The sequence below is a fragment of the Nipponia nippon genome, unplaced genomic scaffold, assembly GCF_047370975.1.
Source record: "Nipponia nippon isolate SJK-2023a ecotype South Korea unplaced genomic scaffold, ASM4737097v1 scaffold_23, whole genome shotgun sequence".
Lineage (NCBI taxonomy): Eukaryota > Metazoa > Chordata > Aves > Pelecaniformes > Threskiornithidae > Nipponia > Nipponia nippon.
In genome coordinates, this window is record NW_028262340.1 from 2,068,343 (window position 1) to 2,088,129 (window position 19,787).

The following is a 19,787-nucleotide window of genomic DNA, read 5'->3' on the forward strand; positions in this document are numbered from 1 at the left end:
CGTGCCTGGAAGAGGCTGAAATGGGGGTGCGACTGAGGGGTGCTGCTGGCTGAGAGCAGGAGTCGGGTTTTGTCGGATCACTTGGGAAGCAATTGGGACTCCAGCTGACCTCTCTTCGTGCGATTCCTGATGTTTCTTGCGATCCTCCAAGGAGCCAGGTTGTCGTGTCGTATCCAGGTGTCAGGGCATCGCTTCCTTGGGCAGCCAATTTATCTTGGCGTTGTCTTCTGGATTTCTTTCAAACCTCTGGTTCAGCGGTGAACCAGATTTTATGGCAATCAAATCTCATTGACGTTAGCGCTCATCTGTGAAGAAGTTCTTTCTCTGTGGACCTTGTTTCTAGTGTTTACACCATCGTGACTCTGCTCTACATGTCTGTGTTCGTTATAGGTCAGCGATAGCTAGCAGGAATAGATCCCGATGAGGCAGTAGATCATCTATATCATTTAATTACCATTTCAGAGTGTTGCCTGCCTTTTGGAATACTAAGGTGTAGGAAGTCATGACTTTGGCTTTAAGTTCTGTTTCAGAAGCTATTTGTTCTTCTTTCAAAGGGAAATGAAGGAGCCCAGTGATATTTGTGCATACCGTGTAAGAAAATGAGGTGAAGAGCTATTTAATATTATAGAAGTGAGGAAATGAGAAGAGGACCTTTGGGGTCCAGTCTTTGAGAACTGAATAATAAACTAGCCTGTATGACAAACAAACAGATACAATGATCAGTGGAGGTAAAGGAACTACGTGACTGAGAGGAAAGGGCCTCAGAATTGGTGATTATATACAGTTTGGGCATATGGTGCCCGAAAGTCAGGCACGAAGACCTGATTTAGAAAATGTTTTTATCCGTAAATGTTAGGATTGATGAAAGAGAGATGAGTAGGGGTATGACTTAAATATCTGTAACAAATAATTTCTTCCATTACCTGACCTCTGATAGCAGATAGAGAAGCCAGTATTATTTTATTTCCTTTTGATAGTCACTGGGGCGAAGTATATTTGGGAAGGAGATGGAGGCAGCCCATTCCCACTGCGTATGGTTTAGCAGGGGAGGCTAGGGTGGCGATTTGCCAACTGAGACATGTTTGAAGGACGGCTTCCTTCAGGCCCTTGGGAGAGGAGTGAGAATAATAGCGCTCCGTTAGGTGTGCAGTTAAACCAGCCAGGTATGAAAAAGCTGGAGTGCACTTTGCTTTCATGTTTATCCTGCTTTTTGCCCTTTACCACTCCTTATCTTGGTCTCCGTATCACCTCTGTAGTAATCAATTATCATGGCATCATTTGAGGACAAACGTGCTTTTCCATGCTGGAAACGGACAAATGGTCAATGCTGAGGAGAGCTATGTGTGCTTAGTGGAGTGCAGCTCCTGGAGAAACGGGAGTTGCTAAATCGCTGTGGTTTCTGGTGGAGGATCGTGAACTTGCATTGAAGGGGTTGGCGATCGTGTCGTTTGTAGTTACACCGGCTCCAGCTTCTCCACCACGAATTCGGGCCAGCACGGGAGCACGGCTTCACACGCGAATGCGAAGCACGTATTTGCGCTGCTGTAATTGGTTTAACAAGATGATAACACGTTTTTCTACTCAAGACAAACGCTTGAACAAGACATCTGTGCAAATGTTCTTGTATCTAATGTGAACAAATAAAATACATGATTCTAGCATTTTTTTAAAACGTTTGGTGGAGTCAGGACGGCCACGTAGCATGCCCAGGTACCATAGAGAAGGGGCTGAGAAGAGAGGTAGGGTTCAGTCTTGTTCAGACACTGCCTGCAGCTTCTGCGCGGGGCTTTCACCAGCGATGGCAGCGCAGCCGAAGCTGCAAGGGGAGCTCGGCTTGGCAGCGGGGCGTTGACAGGGCTGGGATACGACCAAACCAAAATACAAATGTCTCTTAATATTCTTTTGAATTATGCTAGGAATGTAATGATTATATCTTTCTAGCAGCTTTGTTTTGAGGTTCCCGTAGCACAAGACCTACCTTTGGGAGCTTGTTTGTTTTGGCGAAGCTGGGGGACACGCACAAAGCAGCCTCTCTTTCTCCACTAGCACTTGCCACAGCACTGCAAGTCCTGGATCAGTGCCATCGCGGCTGCATCTGTGGTTTGCTGGGACATTGCTTCGGCACCGAGAGTAATGAACATCACCTACTGAATCTCTTTGTACAGCTTCTCTGTTCCTCAGATGTCTCATTGAAATAATGATTTGCTACTGTTCAGCTTTTGTGGCTTAGCATGTCTGGGGGTTGCAGCACTTTCCATGAGTTCAGCTTGAAATGCTTCACGGAAGAATTTGATCTTATTAACTTCTGTCTCGCATGAGGCAACTGAGATATCTTCGCTGGCAGATCAGTGATGGAGTTGACAGTAAATGAAAGTCTTTGGTGTTGCCTGGTGCTGTAGTTTCTGGAAGGTGGACTCCTGTTTTCACTCTGTGTTCGTGGTTGATGTGCATCACCGCAGAAGGTGGCCAGACTGAGGCATGAGTGAAAAAAGTAATAAGAGGATACCTTATTTTTAAACTGTGTTTCTGAGTGACTGGCCATTGAGGATGTGCAAATTACAAAAATACGTATGAGATAATTGAACTATGTTGCTAATCTTTTGCAAAGTAGTATTGTCACAGAATAGTAGAGGAATTCAGGCTGGAGGGGACTTCTGGAGTTTATCGGTGGTGCTTTCCCTACATCTGATATTCTTGGATGAGGTCTACTGAATCTTGTCTTGAAATAAAGTGTAATCCCAACAAAGTCTTGACTTGGTTCTGCTGGAAGTAGTGGCACGAGTGTCAGAAGTCAGGGTTAAGGTCAGTGAACGCGGTGTAACTGCTTACAGCACTGGTCGCTGGCAGGGTAGTGCGTTAGCATCTAAACCAGTTTGGGGGTTTTTTGTCCTATAAATCACCCATGAGGTATTACTGGGTCCCTTCCCTTGGCCTGGAGGAGGCCGCATCCAAGTCGCCCGCTGTGTCTTTGGTGGCGACACGACTAAACGCTGCGTGTTAAAAAGAGCCCGTGAAGGGCAGCGGTGAATAGAGCGTGTGGGTTACTCGTACAGAAGTGTCTTACAAACTGTAACCCCTCCTCTAGCAGAAAGGCGTATCAGGTCTGTGGGGTTGCAGGGATTATGTAAACATTGAGTAGGAGGCGTGTAGTATTGCTTACGTGCCATCTGTAAGGGTTTGTGGCTGTTGTAATAAGCGCTGCTTTGATACAGGTGTGTTATCTGAGGAGGGCAATAATTTAGTCTGAATCCTAGCACGTGGCTGAACTTCTGTGCTTTGTCCTCAAGTCCACAGTTGGGCTTTTTCGTTGCTTCTGCACGTGCGCTCAATGGCTGCATCTGGAAGGACTTGCCTGGATGAGATTTGGGAATGAAAACCAGAAGGGTATTCTTGCGTTTTCAAGATCCGACTTCCTTAGCTAACAGTTTTAAATTGCTGGGGTTTTTATGTTCTCATTGAATCAATTTTCATCAAATCACGATCCAGAGCAGAAGCAGAAAATGGCACAACTCCCCAAGTAAATGTACAGTTACAGGTCCTCCAGGCGAGCAAGGCCAGTGTCGCCTCCCGGGGCCGTCCCCTTGCTCCCGCAGCGCCCGAGCTCTGCCCTGCGTGGGTCTGGAAGGGCGGCTGCACTGCTGCCTTTCCCCTGCCTGCCTCGCGGCTGGCGAGTCTCGGGGCCCCCGGCACAGCCATGGAGCTGGGTGGCTGCCATCCCACACCCCGGCAACCTCTTGGGAGTGAGGAAAAGGCCATACCCGATCAGGGGTTTTCTTAAGGTGTTTTGCACCTTCTTTGTGCTTCTGGATTTCCACTTTGAGCCGTCGTGGTGGGTACAGTAGCTAAAATCGGCAACTGATCTTAAGGCATTGCTTGCTCTCCTTCACCCCCTGCCCCCCATTTCAAATGGTGCTATTTAATTTCATTTGCTTTTTGTTTCTACCGTTGTGTTTTTCTCTCTCATATCAACGTAACTTGAATATAAATCTGCCTGTTTTATACAGGAGTCTTTACTTGTTTTTTCACCTGAAAGGAAACGATGCTGACTCGCTTGCTTACGGATTGACTCCCTCACTTTGAAATCAGGCAGCTCACTGTGAAATATTAGTCCCTGCAATACACTTAGCGAAGGCAGTTGCATTAGACTTTGTGTGTCTTAAAAGTAATTGCTAGTTTTGCCTTTTTTGTGTGTGTATAAATCTAACTCTATAAAAGTTGTAGCTTCTGGGAGTCTTAAAGGTAAGTCATCTTTTGGAGCTCAATAACCTTGTTATATGCTGTAATATGGAATGTAGCTCTCAGTCTGTATCAGAAAAATTGCTATAAACTATGATTATTATTAAGAAAAACAAATGCAAGCATTTCCTCATGTATTTTTCTTACCCATCTATAAATAGGTGCGTTCCATGGATGAACTGAATCATGATTTTCAAGCGCTTGCTCTGGAAGGACGGGCTATGGGAGAGGTAAGTGAAAGGCCTATAGAAAAAATATCTGTGTATTTTGGGGGGAGGAAAATAAATAACAGTTTTTGAGGCTGCTGGAATGATTCTGAATGTGAGAGTTCTCCATTATGACTGTGAAGCGTGTGAGAGGGAGTGTGTGTGTGTGTGTGTGTGTGTGTGTGTGTGTGTGTGTGTGCTTTAACAAAATAAAAACCTGTCAGGCTGGAATACATCTTAGTAGGAGGAACAGCTAAGCCCTCCACCTGTTGTATCATCAAACAGTAAAATGGTGGTTGTAAAAGAACAGTTAGAAATATGTCTTGTGACAAGTGTTACAATACTTGTAGCATGTTTATTTTGGGATCCAGTGATCTCAGACCCCATAATATTGTGGGTTTAGTTGTCTGTCATTGTTTGCTGCCCTGTTTCCACTCCTGGCCACCTTTTGGCTCTTGTCATGAGGCACAGGACTGTGTTTAACGTTCAAAGTAGCCGGGCAACGTAATCAAGGGCTGCAGAAGTGATAAGTGCTTCGGACAGGTCAAAGGACTGAGCAGGAGTTGTCAGATAATGGGCCCTTCAGTTCTAATTTCATAGAAACCCAGTGAGAGTTATTTTCATCTCCCAGTGCAGGAAGGAGACGGCAGATTTGGGGGAGACAGCCATTGGTTTTCTTTGAAAAGGCAGAATTTACCTGTTTCTAGGGTGACTTGAAAAATAGCAAGTTACTGTAGTTGGCTGTGTTAGGTTCCTGCAAGTTGGATGTAAACGCTTCTTTTCCTTGCCTCGTTCCCTTTTCCTTTATAGTCAGTCCCTTTAGAGGCTTGTGGAAGAACAGAGATGAGAAAATCACGGCTTGTAGGAGGATATTAATGTGTGGCAGGTCAGCTTGATACAGGTCTGTTGGTTTGGAGAGCCTTCCTTTTTGCATTCCTGTCTGTTCAGTTCAGACTAGTTTATTATATCCCTGTTCAGTCCATCCTATCTCTGCTACCTAGTTTATGAGCCAGGTGGGAAAAAGTACCGAACAAACCACCAACCAAAAAAGTCCCTAGAACCCAAAAATTATTGTTTTGGAGAAAACAGCAAACCGGGACTATTGTGTGGTGGGATTCATAAAAAGGTGCCCTTTCTCAGGTGAAAGACCTCAGGGAGTTCATGGTGCTTACAGCTTAGCTTCTCTCCTCTCCTTCCTTCCTCCTCTGGAAGACCGTAATACTGAGTTGCATTTTAATTTGACAGTACTTGATAGGAAAATCTCTGTTTCTCTAGGTTATATTAACCTACATTGAGACTGTTGACTAAGAGTAGATGAAAATGATTTACAAAGGAGAAAACATGACATTAAAAATCCATCTAAAGCTGCTGAAAAGCAGCTGATGTGCCTCCATATGAAGCATGCCAGTGGAATGACGGGGGTGTGAATGTTCTGTGAATATTATTTTTTAACGCCTCACTTGAGCAAGACATTTATTTTCAGATATGGAGCGCACAGGCTTTTTGAAAGCCCGTTAAGAGTAAGTACGGCGCTTGTGGCATTAGGTCACGTTAGCTTAAATGCCTGAAGGCATTCCTAAATATGCTGATTTTTACCAGCTCTTAGCTTATTTAGCCATTTCTTGAGAGCAGTGAATGTGGGTTTGTTTTTTTGGAGGATGTGAGGTTTGCCTTCCAATGATGACTCACCTTCTTCCCCCCCCCTTCTTCTTGTAATGGTGATGCAGAAAGTTTCGGAGATGGCATCCTTTTGTCACTGGGCTTTCCCACGTCCTGGAGCGTGCATGTTTTTCCACGAAAGGTGACATTTCACCCTTCTCTTTAAGCTAAGACACTGTTTCTTGTTTCTCTTGGGGTTTTTCTCCCTCGGTCCCGCGGTTTCTTTATCTATTGAATTTTCTCTGTATTTCCTAAGGTATTTCAGCATGCATCCAGCTGGCCCATTTAAGGAACTATGCAAGCGGAGATCCCCGCAGGATATGCATATCGGTTTTCAAGACTGTGTTCTTCAGCTACAGGCTTTGATTTTTGTGCGGCATGCCCTGTCTGTTGTTTAGATGCCTTAGCAAGGCGCTGATGGTTTCCTTCCCTCCTCCCGCTCCTGGAATGTGAAGGAAACTCATGGAGAAAGTCAGTGTACTAAGAGAAAAATTAAGTCTGAAATAAATGAGGAGAAGCGTGGATTTGATTTGTGTTTCTTGATCTTGTGTCTTCTGAGCCTTGCCTGCAGGAAGTGTCAGGAATCTCATACTTTGAGTTGATAGTGAAAAGCCTGGAGGAGAAAGATGAGGAAAAGAGTGTTTACACGTTTAGTGTATCATCATCTTGTTTTTTCTTGCTTCTTGGTAAGCAACATCATCAGAATTTTAGTGATTTAAGGAGTTTGTGCCCCTGAAGACAGCACAGCTTTTTTTTAAAGGGTGCTGTCAAACAATTGAATCTTCTGTCTGCATTTTGACAGCAGGATAGATAATATTTGGTGATGAACAGGTGTCCTAATCTGAGAAAATTAAGAATAGTTTAAAAAAACCCCACAACTTTCATCTGCCTTGTGGCTGTTCCCATCTTCAAAATCCCACCTTCCCCCACTGCAGCCAGCCTCGTACCCCCCTAAATTTCTGTGTGAGGGGAAGTGCAACACTTTCTCAAGTGTGAGATTGAAAAAAAGAGCCACAGAAACCCTTTGCTCTGCTCTAAAATGGAAAAGATTTGGGCCGTTGATAGTGAACGTGGTCGATTAATGTTGAAAGTAGCCTTCTGAAAGGGGTATCTGTTCTCATTTTTTTAGCACTTTGTCCAGGTCGTTAGCTGTAACGAAGGAAATCATCTTGCAGCCTTACTACAAGCCGCGTAAGCGTAATGAAATCCTCACTAGTTTTGTGTCAAACTCCCCTCCTCAGCAGATGTGGAACTGGAAAGTAATAAAAAGAAATGGTGAAGAAAGAACGGCGCTTCGGACATCGCAGGCAGGGGCCGGTCGGTGGTGCTGCTTTAGCGCATAGACCAGAACGCGTCCCTGCTGCTCGTCCCGTCTGCTGAGGCCTCTGATCACGCAGCAGCGATACTTATCTGAGGCTTAACGTGAGCTATGCAAGTTCTCATTCTTTTCCAGCCTTCGAGACAGGGAGCTGGAGATCTGCTTTTCTTTGCTTAAATCCCTTTTCTCTGTGGCTTTGCAATATTGAATATTCACGCGGTGTCTTTTTGGGATAGTGGACAGTGCAGAGAGACCGCGAGGTGGTGGTTGTCTCTGTCATCAGTGCGTTACGTGCGTTTTGAACTGCGGCAGCGTTCTTGATTTGGTAGTAGGTTATGCTGGGAGATAAGCCTGCATCTAGAATGAAAGAGCAGCTGGGTGAGTAGCTAGCTGTAACTTAATCCAGGAGGGTGGGAGGAGGACGGGAACAGAGAGACATGAGGCAACTGGTAGGTGCTTAACTTCAAAAATGGAAGGAATTGGACCAAAAATTTTGAGGTATGAATGTCTGGGGTAACGGTGAATCGCACCCTACTCTTGAAAAGAAACGCTGGTGAGAAATATTTTCCGTTTTCACCTGATGAGAATTTAATTATTGCTCTCTGCTGCTGTCCACCGCAGGTTTTAGTGCTGGAGTCTAGTGTAGGTGTGACTGGCCAAACAGTGAAATTGCCACGAGCCCCAGGGCTCCTTGTAGCAGATCTCTTACACGGCAAAGGCCGCAGTGGTAGGTGGTTCAGCACGTCCGTGTTTCTGTCCCCTTGGTGCAATTGGTTAGGTCCCAGATAAGCCCCTGCCTCTCCAGTGGCCAGTGCTATTTTTTTAAGCAGAGTGGGTGTGACACTGGGCCTAGGCATTCTTGTGTCTGGTTTAAAAAAAACCAAAAACCAACAACAAAACCAACCACCAAACAAAAAAAAAAACAAGCAAAAAACCCCCTAAACCCCCCTCCCCGACTCTGCTTTCCCTGCTAATGATACCTTTACTGTGTTCTCATAAATTTATGATTCATTGGTAGCTGGGCTGGGGAGTGGGGAGTGTTGACAATTTTGAATAATGTTTCTGTTCAGGTTTTTTTTTTTTTTTTTTTTTTCCCCCCTTCAATTTATCTCGTGCTAGCAGCATTAGAAATGGGAGGGTTGAAGCCGTGTTTGTGAAGCGTGACGGTGCCGCAGCAGCTACACGGGCACGTCCGATGGCTCGGTGCAGGGTTTGAGAGCACCAGAGCTGGGGCAGAAGCTGAGACAACACGCACCGGGGCACGGCAAGGGGCAGCGTACGGCCGCGGGGTCAGTGAAATGCAGGTAGACTGCTGAACAGCTTGCTTAGCAGGTAACCTTCCCCACCATATTCCCAATTATATCATCCTGCCCCTGGTCTTCATGCTCTCAGACCCTCCTGCGAGCCAGTGTGACTCCCTGAGCTGGCAGAAAGTTGCCCGCTCTTTGGGATGGGAGAGCAAAAGCCATCCTTGCAGCGGCATGCCGGCGGCACTCCAGCTCGGCTTGCTTGCTGTGTGCTCAGCCTCCCTGTCTTGTTTGTTTTTTAGATGGTGACATTTTTTTTAGCATAGATAACATCTTAGTGTTTCTAAACCTGCAGTGCTCCCCAAATGTGACTTGTAAATACACGCTCTGCCTTCTCCTACCTGTTGCTGCAGATAAACGGAGTTCTCCAACTGCACAGATGGCTTCTTTTATCTTAATATTTGCCTTGTCTGAAGGGGATCAGTTTACTTAATTTGTCTAATTCGTAATCCCATCTCAGTGGGATCTATATGCACAGGCTCTGTATTTGTTGGTTGTAGAATTGCTTTTGTTGATGTGTAAGTCGTCCCCTCCCCTCTCCCCGCTCTGCTAAATTGAATATTGGCCTAGCTCTGCAAGTCCTCTGTAAGAGGGCTTAGAAGGATTATTTTCATACTAGATAGGGTCAATTTTAATAAAAACTGGGGAACAAATAAACTAGTCTAGTTCTAAACAGCTGCATGTTCTTTTTTAATTTCCAACCTGAAGAACTGGATGATGTTCACTTAAAATAATTTTGGCGGGTTTTTTTGTTTCTCCATTGCAACTGACAACTTTTCCCGGAGGAGAAATTTGTTGTTTTGGCAGCCTGTTGCGTAATTCAGGACAGATGATTACCGCTTGCTAAACCTCTAGTTTTGGTTGGAGCAGTCCTTGACAGAACAGGGACCCCCATTGCCATCTGTTAATATTGTCTTTTGGTTTTTCCCCTCCCCAGTATCTGTAACTACATCCAGAATCTGTATGTCAAACTAACATTTATATTCTCTTTCTTTCTGGTTATGGGACAGAGCTTCCAGTCGGAAACTTTATGCTTCTGGGGGGAAAAGATTAAATTGTAGGGGACGGAGTTGTAGTTGTGCAGTAAGGGGGGGGTGTGCATGAGATGGTGAGTATTAGAATTTTTTCTGATCCTTGTCTGTGATTCACTGCAAAACCGTAAGAAGGTGTTTGGGTGCGGTTCTTCAGGATCTTGTTGGTAAGTGGATGTGTTTCTAGCCTTAAGAAAGGGGTAGAGGGTAGGCGAAACAGCAAAGGGCTAGATTAGTCTCAGGTCACCCTCCAGCCAGAGGAAATGGTCTTGCTACCTTTTGTGGTGGTGACCCAGTTTGTGTGGTCAGGAAAATCGAAATATTAACTTAAATGAGCGACCAGAATACAAATAAAAGTTTGCTCTGTATATTCCACTTCAGAACACAGCTCGTGACTGTGGGTTGTAAACACATCTTCCTAGGAAGTGGTCGTTTTCCTTATCGTTCAGTTAGGAGTGTACGCCTGGTTGATGCCGCTATCTAAGAAGTGTGTCTGAGCCTGGTGCCTCGTGTCTGCGGATGTCCCTTTCCACGTCTTTAGTGTATAATTTTGTTAGAATTGAGATTTGAAAGTCTTTCGTGAGACGTAGCCAGCCTGCGTTGGCAATACGGGTTTAGGGGATTCTTGTTCGTACAGCGGCCAGGGGGTGCTCATGGCTGTTGCAAACTTCTCCCCTTGCCTCCTCGAGCCCTCTCAGCAGCCAGATTTGCAGACTGCTCTTTGCAAGGGCTCTGACCAGTTTGCAACATGGGCCTGCAAAAGATGGCTCTTTCTAAAGAGGGGCTCTGAGGGGGCACCCGGGGGGAAAGACCTTTGCCTGGCGTTGCTGCTGAAGACAAAGTATTGTCGAAGCATGGCCTTACTCCGATGAATTCGGTTGGAGCTGCTGGTTTGGAAATGTGTTAGAAATTTTAAAATTATAGAAATGAAAAATCTCATTTTGTTGCCACTGTATTTCATGAGAAAGCGAGTACCTCGAAGTATTAAAACCAAGAAGGGAGGTTGACCCTAGTTACCTCTAGCAGACTTCCTCAGGAGAAGTAACTACCAAACCTTTACGTGTGTTTGGTTCAGGTTTTAGGATTGCTTTAAAAATGTTGAGATTACCTGTTGCCGTGACTGTGTGTACCAGGCAGGTGCTGGGCTCCCTGTTGCCCTTTTCTGTGCTGGTTTACAGATTTCCTCTTAGGTTTGCATTCTACTTGCTTTTTTTGCTTTAGTTCCATTTTGCCTTGAAGGTAGAAATAAATTTCATAAGTATAGAATTCACTATTGCTTTCTTGTATCTATCAGGAAAACTTATTAACATTTTGGAAACTCAAGAGCTTGTGAAAGGAGTTTAATTTTCTTGTAAACTAGAGATTGCTCCTTCCTCGAGCAGAAAATACTCTATTCTGCTCACTTCTCTCCTGTCTCCTTTCTGCAAGCCCATGGCCCTTCTCATCCTGTATTTGAGGGGTGACTGCAGACCAGATTCCGTCCTTCTACGCTGCAAGGTATTGTCAAAGGAAATGAGAAGTGTTTAGTTGCAGCTAAAATTTTGTTTAATCGGTCTGTATCGCTTTCTTCAAAATTCCTTGAAATGGATTGAGGGGGAGAGTAGTTATTTTTGCTGGGGTGGCAGCAGCAGGAGTGAAAAAGCTGCATTTTAAGAAATACGGGAATGACAGAAGCTTAAAAAAAATCGTAACGCACCTGATGTGTGTTTATGTGTGTGAGTGCTAGAGAGCACTGCCTTGGCTCTCACCTCCTTAACGTCACCCCATGGTGCAGATGGAGGAACAGGTTAGTCTGTGTGTTCTGAAATGAGTTTTGCTGATGGGAGTCGCTTGTCCTTACAGTTGTCTGCAGTTATTTTTGGATTACATGAAAGGGGAGTGCGGTTGAGAGAATCATGAGCAGCCCTACGCTGTGTTTACGATGCAATGATAAATCCTAAAGTCACCGACACGCTTTAAGAAGTGAGTGACGTGCCGATATCTCACGGTGTTTCTGCTGGTGGCAGAGAAGCAGCAGCTGGGGAAAACACTGTTTTCTACTCAGTGGTTTGAGAGTTAAAAGAACAAGTTGAGTCTTGCTCTCTCAGTAGGAAGAAGACAATAAAAACCCAGAGGTAGCTTAGCACTTGGATTAAAATGCTTTGTTCAAAGTTTAACCTTTATGAGAGGACATGACTTGCTGCTGAAAAAGATTGAAACTAGAATGGGACGCCTTGTAGAGAAAAGAGGCAATTAAATGGTCTTGCTTGGACAGGCCGTGTGCAAGATACGGAGCGTGTAGGCATGGATGGTGTGCCAAATATTGAAGAACTGGGGAAAACAAAAGTTTGGCGTTTCTGTACTGAAAAATTCTGATGCTCAGAGCCAGTGTTTTGAACAAATATTTGACTGTAGGGAAAGGAAGTCTTTTTCCTTCCTTGTGCTAAAGGGAGAATTCTTGGACACAAGGAAGAGATTCTTTCCGATGAGGGTGGTGAGACACTGGAAGAGGTTGCCCAGAGAAGTTGTGGCTGCCCCATCACTGGAAGTGTTTGAGGTTGGGTTGGACAGGGCTTTGAGCAACCCAAAAGATGCTGAAAACATGTCGGCCCTCATGGCAGGAGGGGTGGATTAGATGATCTTGGAAGGTCCCTTCCAACCCAAACCACTCTGCATCTGTAATGAACGCTGTGAAGCAGGGTGGGTACAAGTCCTGCGTGTCCCTGGTGCTTTTTGTACAGCTGTTTGACCTGCCCTAGGGACAGCCCAGGTACTGCTGTCCGTACGTCCGGGTAGGGTTGAAGTGCGGACACCTTTGAAGGACTTTGGAGTACGCTGCGTTGTGCTTGGGCACAGAAGGTGAATGTGCTCATCTCATCCTGAGTTTGAAAACTAATCGGAAAGATTTTTGCTTTTGAATTAGTAGGAGGAAGGCTGTTGCGAGTGGGAAGAGGAGGTTAGGGTGGGGAAGTAAGTTACACAAGTGTATACTTTCAGTAAAAGAGAAACTGCAATTTAATTGAGCAACATGCATCCGTAAATAAGTTTTGTTTAGCGCCGTGGCAGCAAACAGCACGCAGACACACACGCACGGCGTCTTCAGCCTTGGAGGAGGATCTCGGCTGGTTCAGAAGTGGCCACCTCTGTGCTGGAGCTCCTGGTGTGCCTGGCACAAGGGGAGGGTTGCTGGCACGTGTCATCCTAAATTTGACCTCTTACGTGTTAGTTTGAGATGTTCATTCAGCCTCCGTACCTGAGGATTGCTTTGTTTTACATTCCTGCGTGCTTGTACAGACAATATGCAGGTGGTTGTATAAATGTTTCAGTTCAGCTGGAAAATGCCCCCGCGCCAGCTCTTGCTCAGGGCTTGCAGGCAGCGGCGGCAGCGAGCCGGGAGCTGTAAAACCTGCACGGCTGTATAGAGCTTGAGGTTTGACCGAGGGCCCCTGAGGCAGCGCTGCTTCTGCTCCCAGCTCTGCTCAGACGCCGTGCCCGCCCTCCATCTTGTGCCTTACACGCTTTTTTTTCCAAAGGGATTGCATTTATATATTTATTTTTTTTTCCTTGTAGGCAACTGCTGTGCTTAAGTCGTGGAATGATCTTATTCTCTCCTGATCTTGGCGCAAAAGCAGGTTTACTTTTAGTTAACAGCAACTTTGAGTGTTAGTTAAATAGCTGAACGTAATTGCTCTCTTATCTGTGATGGGTTTTGTTTTGTTAGAATTTGGAAGGAGTTCTGTTTTTCAGGTGTGGGGTAAAATGGACGTTGCTTTCATTATAATACCTTTCTTCTGTGTAATCTGTCCAGTTATCCAAATCTGAACCTCAGGTTTAATCTATGCACAGACCTGCTTCGTGATACATTTCTGAGGAAACAGATCTTCCTTAAGTTAAAAAGTAAATGGTGAGCCCCACTTTTCTGATAGCCTGTCTTAAACCGGAGCACACTGCAGGCTGGGAGCTCCTTGATCATTTATGCTTGCTTCATCCGCAGCCAGCAGCCGATTTACTCTGTTGTGCCCTAGCCTTAAATTTGCACGGCTGCTGCTGGAGTATAGAGTTATCAACACTTCTAATATATAGGAGACAGGGACTAATCTGATGATTCTTGTTTGTTCTGTGGTAATTTCAAACAGATGCAAGTCCTTGTTCATCTTCCAGTTCCTTCAGTTTTATTCCAACTTCGGCAGGCAAGGCTCATTTATTTTGTTAATTTGCTATGAATGTACTGTTGTTTCCTGTCTGAATTGCATGCATCCCATTTAGCTTGAAGATTTAATTTGGAGATTGTATGCTTGACATCTAAGGCACTTAAGCAGGGCTCGAAATTCCCCTTGCCATATGTAGATGCCACGCGGCAGGTGTTTCCTCGGCGAAGCTGGTATTTTCAAAATACATCTGCCAAACAGGGCACGCTGTCCTTTCTGCCATCTTCTGAACTTCAGAACAATCTTCCTTGGATTCATTCAAGCCAAGGATGACTTTCTGTCGCGTTCTCAGTAAGTGCATAACCTTTTCTTTTCATCCTGTCGGAACAATACGCGCGTGGCAGGGGCGGTGGCCCAGAACTGTTCGCTCTTATTAGCGTTTACAGATAACCTTCCTAGCGTGGAGAGTCCTCAGCAGTCATTAAATAAGCGAGAAGTGAGAGCTCTTGGCACCTCTTGAGCTATTCTGTCCCTGCCAGCATCAGAACCTCAGTACGTGAAGGCAAGAATTTGTGCTCGAAGCGCTGGGCAGGTGTAGAGGTATCCTCGCAGCGCAGGTGGAAGTCACGATAATGTTCTGATCAGGACAGGTTTTCTAGCTAATATTTTTCTTGCAAGTAGCTCTCGTGCTGAGGGGCTGGGGAATGTAAATTGTATGTGTGTGCTTACGTGTGTGGGGTTCATAAAGCATTTAAGAATGTAAGAGGATTGCTGAGATTGAATCATTATCTCAGTTGCTGTATGGCTTTCACCCTAGGAGTATATAAATATTTTGATTATAAAGCATGTATCAGTTTGTGTTTAATGATTGATTCATGTTTAGAAGGGAGACGCTTATGGTTTATGTTTGCATTTTATACTTATTTTAATCATGCTTTGTTTTTTGTTTTTTGTTTTTTTTTTTTAATTGCAGCAGCTGTTGCCGGGTAAAAAGTTTTGGGAATCTGATGATTCCAGCAAAGATGGACCAAAAGGGATATTTCTGGGAGATCAGTGGAGAGACAGTGCTTGGGGAACATCAGGTAGCTCCATTATTTACTTAATTTAGTTGGGGTTGAATACAGAAATGTGCAACTCATCTACTCAAAATTGCTGGCCGGTCTGGATGACACAGCTTTTAAAAAGATTTTTAAAAACATCCGTTTTACGTAATAGAAAACTAATAGAAAAACCCACATTGCTTTGTGATAGAGTTAAAAGATATCCATAGTTATAAAAAGATGGTTTAACGTGAACGTGTGTACCCTTATGTTTATCTGCTTAAAAATTTTAGATTGCCATCAAAATTTCAATTTAAACTTTCTGATGTGTTTTCTGCCCTGGGATGGATTACTCGAAGTTTGAGCAAAGATATTAGAGAACAAGATTAGTAAAAAAAAAAAAACACACCAAAAAACACAAAAAAACCAAAACAAAAAATAACCCAAAACAAAAAACAACCCCTCAAGTTTTTAAATACTAAACCAGCCAACCAAAACCCAACAACATTCAGTTTAAAAAAGAAGAAAATAGGGATGTTTTGAATGAGTAGTGTTGAAGTTTATCTGCCACGAATTTTGTTCTTGGATCAGACATTGTCCCTTATTTTGAATTTAAGGGGAGAGTGTTCAGGTTGGTTTTAGTTACATGGCGATAAGTCACATGCATGTGCTGAATTTGAAATGCTAACCTTTTACTTTTTGTTTTCTGTGCTTTCTCTATGTAATGAATATGCTCCTTAAACACTGCTGAGTATCTGGCGCAGTTTCCAAACAACTGCGCAGAACTGCAGCTCCAGGGGAGACGTGATTTAGAGGAACTTCACTGTTGTGTGGAGTTTTTTTTCCTGCTGGAAATATCCATTATTAGAGTGAAGGTATTGGGATAGCGATAAGGGCATCTCTTTATTAATTAAATTTCAAAATGACTGTGAAAAGGGGATAAAGCTTCTCCAAATCTGATCGGCTGAGTATTGCGGTCTGGCTGGGTAGTGGGGAGGTTTTGGGGCGCTGCTGCCTCCAGCTGCCTGGCTTGCCTGCCCGCAGCGCGTCTCCGTAGCAGCACCTGCATCCAGTCCTCAGCAACAGTTTGTGCCTGGTTGCATTAATATAAACTGAGGGTGGATTAAAGGGCTGAGCCAGACTCCGAACAGCAACAGCTGAGAAGGAGACTTTCTCCTTTGCTGCCTCGGTTGTTATATCCACCAGACAGGCAGGGTAGACATCTAGGGGAGGTAACCTCCTACGCTGGTTGAGCACAAATCTCCATGAGTCAAAGCCCTTCGTCTCATCTCTTCCTTTGTTTATTCTCAGTTAATCCTGCACACCTTACAGCCTTTATTCCTCAGCCGTGGCCTGCACTGCTGTCTGTGAGTCAGGGAAGTCATAGTTTCCCCTTTTGCTCATCTAAAATGAGGAGAACGGCCATGGTCTGGGCAGTTGCTCAAGGTCACTGCCCCGGCGCAAGGGGCACAGCTTGGAGGAGGGGTGTGGAAGTGTCCTTGGCCAGAAGACGAGTTTGTTCCATGAGCAGTGGAACTAGGGAAGCCTGGCTTTCTGTGAGGCGCCCTTCGCTCCATCCATTTTCCTTTCTGTCCGTGTCCACAGTATGCACTGCAGTCTTCCCATATGGCTTTGGCTCTTCACTACTCCGCCTTGAAGTTGTCGTTTTTAAGCAATTAAAGCCAGTACCGCTAAAAGAAGCAGTCCTGTCTGATGCAGGCCACTCCTTTCTTCCCCTCCTGGTGGTACAAGCAGTTATGCCACAGCGCAATGAAACCCGCTGGGGAATTGATCTGGGTTAAAACTAGCTTTTATCTTTTCTTTGTTAACTTTATCCCAGAAAAGCCTCCCCAGTCCCCTTCACTTTGGGGCCTCGTAGATTCTTGTCCTGGTTTGAGGGAGAAGGCAGGAAAGCCTAGCTGGGAGCAATGACAGAATAGAATTACTTCTCTTGACAGCTTATGCCTGCTTTATAAGGAAGCCACATTATCGATATCGTTGCATGTCCCTTCCACCGTCCCCTGGCAACTGCTCTGTCTGCTGCCTGCGGTTACTGGCTCGCTGGCTGTTGCCAGCCTGAGCAGGCAGGAGCGGAGCACTTCTTCCCTTCCCGCGCTGGGGACGTAAGGTCACCTGCTGCTGCCCGGCCAGCAACGTCGGCAGAGCTGGTGAGGACCTGGAGACATCTGTCCGTAGGCTGTTCTGGTTGGATCTCAGCCCCTCAGGCTGCAGAGGGGATAAAGGGATGGAGCGGATCCAGGAGCAGAGGGGATGAGGAGGAAGAAATGAAGTTCTCAGACTTTTTCTTGAGGAAATAGCAACTAAGAGAATCCCTGATCATTTCATGAGTATGACAGTTCACAGGACCAAGAAAACAACCGTAGGCTGGTGTAATGGTAGGCTGATGTTTTAAATGACAAACCAAGACTGATTGTTTTTTCACTGTACTAATGCAAGAGTTTTACTAAAACTAAAAACTAGATCTTTGTTTTTTTAATTGCAACCTTTACTTAGAGACTTAAATTTCTGAAATTTTATGATTTTAGACTTTAAATGTAGTTATCGCTTGTAGGTTTACAGGTTCTAGTGTTTAAAAAATGAGAAAGCCATCCTACTTTTTCTAATGGACGTGATCAGAGTCAAAAAGCTGGCACTTCTTAGTACAATGAAGACACTAGAGAGTGCGTATTTAATGACTTGCCTCCTTTGAATAGTTGGATCTACTTATAAGAATTACACATGTTTTTGTTCCAGATCACTCTGTTTCCCAACCAATTATGGTTCAGAGAAGACCTGGTCAGGGCTTTCATGTGAATAGTGAAGTCAACTCAGTGCTTTCACCACGGTCAGAGAGTGGAGGACTTGGAGTTAGCATGGTGGAGTATGTGTTGAGCTCATCTCCTGGAGATTCCTGCCTAAGGAAAGGAGGATTTGTAAGTGTGCCTGATTCTGACATTTGAGTTCCCATTATGTTATTTTCTCCATTTGCTGCTTGGTTTGTTTGTTTGTTTGTTAATCCATTCCTAAAGGCAGATGTTTCTTCTTTCTTTTATTTGCTCTTAGTTTAGCTTTCTTTCTTAAAAGGGGTCGGCTAGCAGTTTAACTGTTGTTCTTGACTTAGGGGATGCGGTATGGGAGATGGGTGTACAGGAGTGAAGGTTGCTGACGTTCCCTGGTTCTTCAGATAAGCACCCTGGCAGTAACGCCCCATCTAAGCTTGTCGTTGGAAAAGTATGCAAATATACCTGTGGTTTTTGAATGAGCGTGTGGCTGCTTTGTTGCTGGCTAAGAACAAAAAGCTCCATGGAATGATGCTAGAGACGTAATGTAGCTACAAAAGCCACTCCAGCTGGGGAATGCTTTCGAGGGCATATCGTTTCCTATAGAGAAACGGCGTCAGTCACTGCGCTTCGTGGGGCGGGGAAGGGAGCGCAGTTGCTGCTGCCTCGAATCGAAGGATGTGGTGAGAGAGGCATAATCAAGCCCCATCCCTGTAGTGGGGAAAAAGGGGCCGCGTCTCAGCTCTACCTCATCGGCCAAGTGCTAGATCAGGAACGGTCGAAAAACATAAAAGCGGAGTAGGTTTGTTGCTGTTAGACTGCTGTGCTCATCTCTTCAGGGAGCTGATTTGTGGCTTCCTTCATCCATCCTCTTATTTTTGTCCCTCATTAGTGGGCACCTGATAACCTCGTTGAACCCTGAGCCTAAAAGATGATTTTTGAGAAATGAGCGATCAGTGGAAGGAGCCAATTTGTCATCCGAATTGGGGCTTAGAGAGGTGTCTGCTCTGCAGCGTTGCTAGTCAGGGTGCCAGTTCTGAAGCGAAGGGTCTCGCTGGTGGATATCACATTGGGGGGGTGAGAACTGGGCTCCAAATTTCTATTTACAATTGGCATTTCCAAGTTTGCTCTTTAATATTAAGGAAGCATGATTTTATTTTCTTTAAGAAGCAGCATCAGAAGATGATTGCTTTTAAAACAATCTTTTTTTTTTTCTGAATATGGGGGGAGAAATCCCCCCCTCCAATTAGAGAGAATGGAAAAATGATTTAGTTGATACAGGGTTCAAATGCCCTGTTATGTATGAAGTACTTTTCCCTCAAATGAAGTGGAAGACAGGGTTTCAATGTCTGTGTGACAGCACCAAAGCTGTCTCTGATAAATATGTTTATATGCCCCTTGCTGTTTTTTATCATAAATTATGTTGTTTTTCCTCTCCCTTTTGTTGTTCAAAACTCTGCCCCTGGCATAATCACCCTTTGTTCTTCTCCCAAGTGAAATAAAACGCAGACATTAAGGGCAGAACTGCTGCAGATGTAATACCACTCATAAAATCCTCAACAGAACAGAAACCCTTTTTTTCTCTCTCTCCTTTCCCTCCCCCCCTTCCTTTTTCCCTCTCCAAAAATGTGCTTTAGGATTGTATGAACCAGTGATCGAGCTAGTGACTGACTTGAGTGCTCTTAAATGAGCCGTACCTTGGAATTCACCGTGCAAATCACGGTAATGCCCCCCAAAACCGAGGTGACCCTGTTCTGCTCAAATACAGGCACTCGTCCAGTCAGTTACCGCATCTTTGCCACCGAGACAGTGACTGTCGGAGAGGCGCTAATTCAATTTATAGCCCTTCAGTACATGCTGTCGTATTTCAAAGTTCCTGAGTTCATTCTGAAGTGCCTAAGTCCCATCTAGAAAGAGGATTTGGATAAGTACTCTTTAAGATTATTTTGGGGTGGGATTTTTAGAGCCTATGGAAGCAGACCCTCAATTACTCAATGGAAGAAACTGAATAGGTAGATAAAACCTCTCTTGGAAGAGTGAGAACTAATTCCCTTATTTCTTCGATTATGATGGACTATTTTGC

The 19,787-nt window shown here is 44.7% G+C and overlaps 1 protein-coding gene across 23 annotated transcripts in view; it reads left to right on the forward strand.

Moving 5' to 3' along the window:
• Positions 1-19,787, forward strand: part of PUM1 (pumilio RNA binding family member 1) — a 78,455-nt gene that overhangs the window by 15,329 nt on the left and 43,339 nt on the right. For 8 of the 23 annotated variants that reach the window (XR_015705538.1, XM_087761164.1, XM_087761156.1 and 5 more), the window contains 3 exons: positions 4,398-4,466; positions 14,858-14,966; positions 17,679-17,857. Coding sequence is in view for 22 of the 23 variants with exons in the window: in XM_087761164.1 (XP_087617290.1) it covers positions 4,398-4,466; positions 14,858-14,966; positions 17,679-17,857 (357 nt within the window). In the remaining variant the exon portion in view is untranslated. Of the gene's footprint in view, positions 1-4,397; positions 4,467-7,230; positions 7,293-8,571; positions 8,752-14,857; positions 14,967-17,120; positions 17,321-17,678; positions 17,858-19,787 lie in introns of those variants that run through there. The other 15 variants (XM_087761175.1, XM_087761172.1, XM_087761174.1 and 12 more) reach the window with 8 other exon arrangements.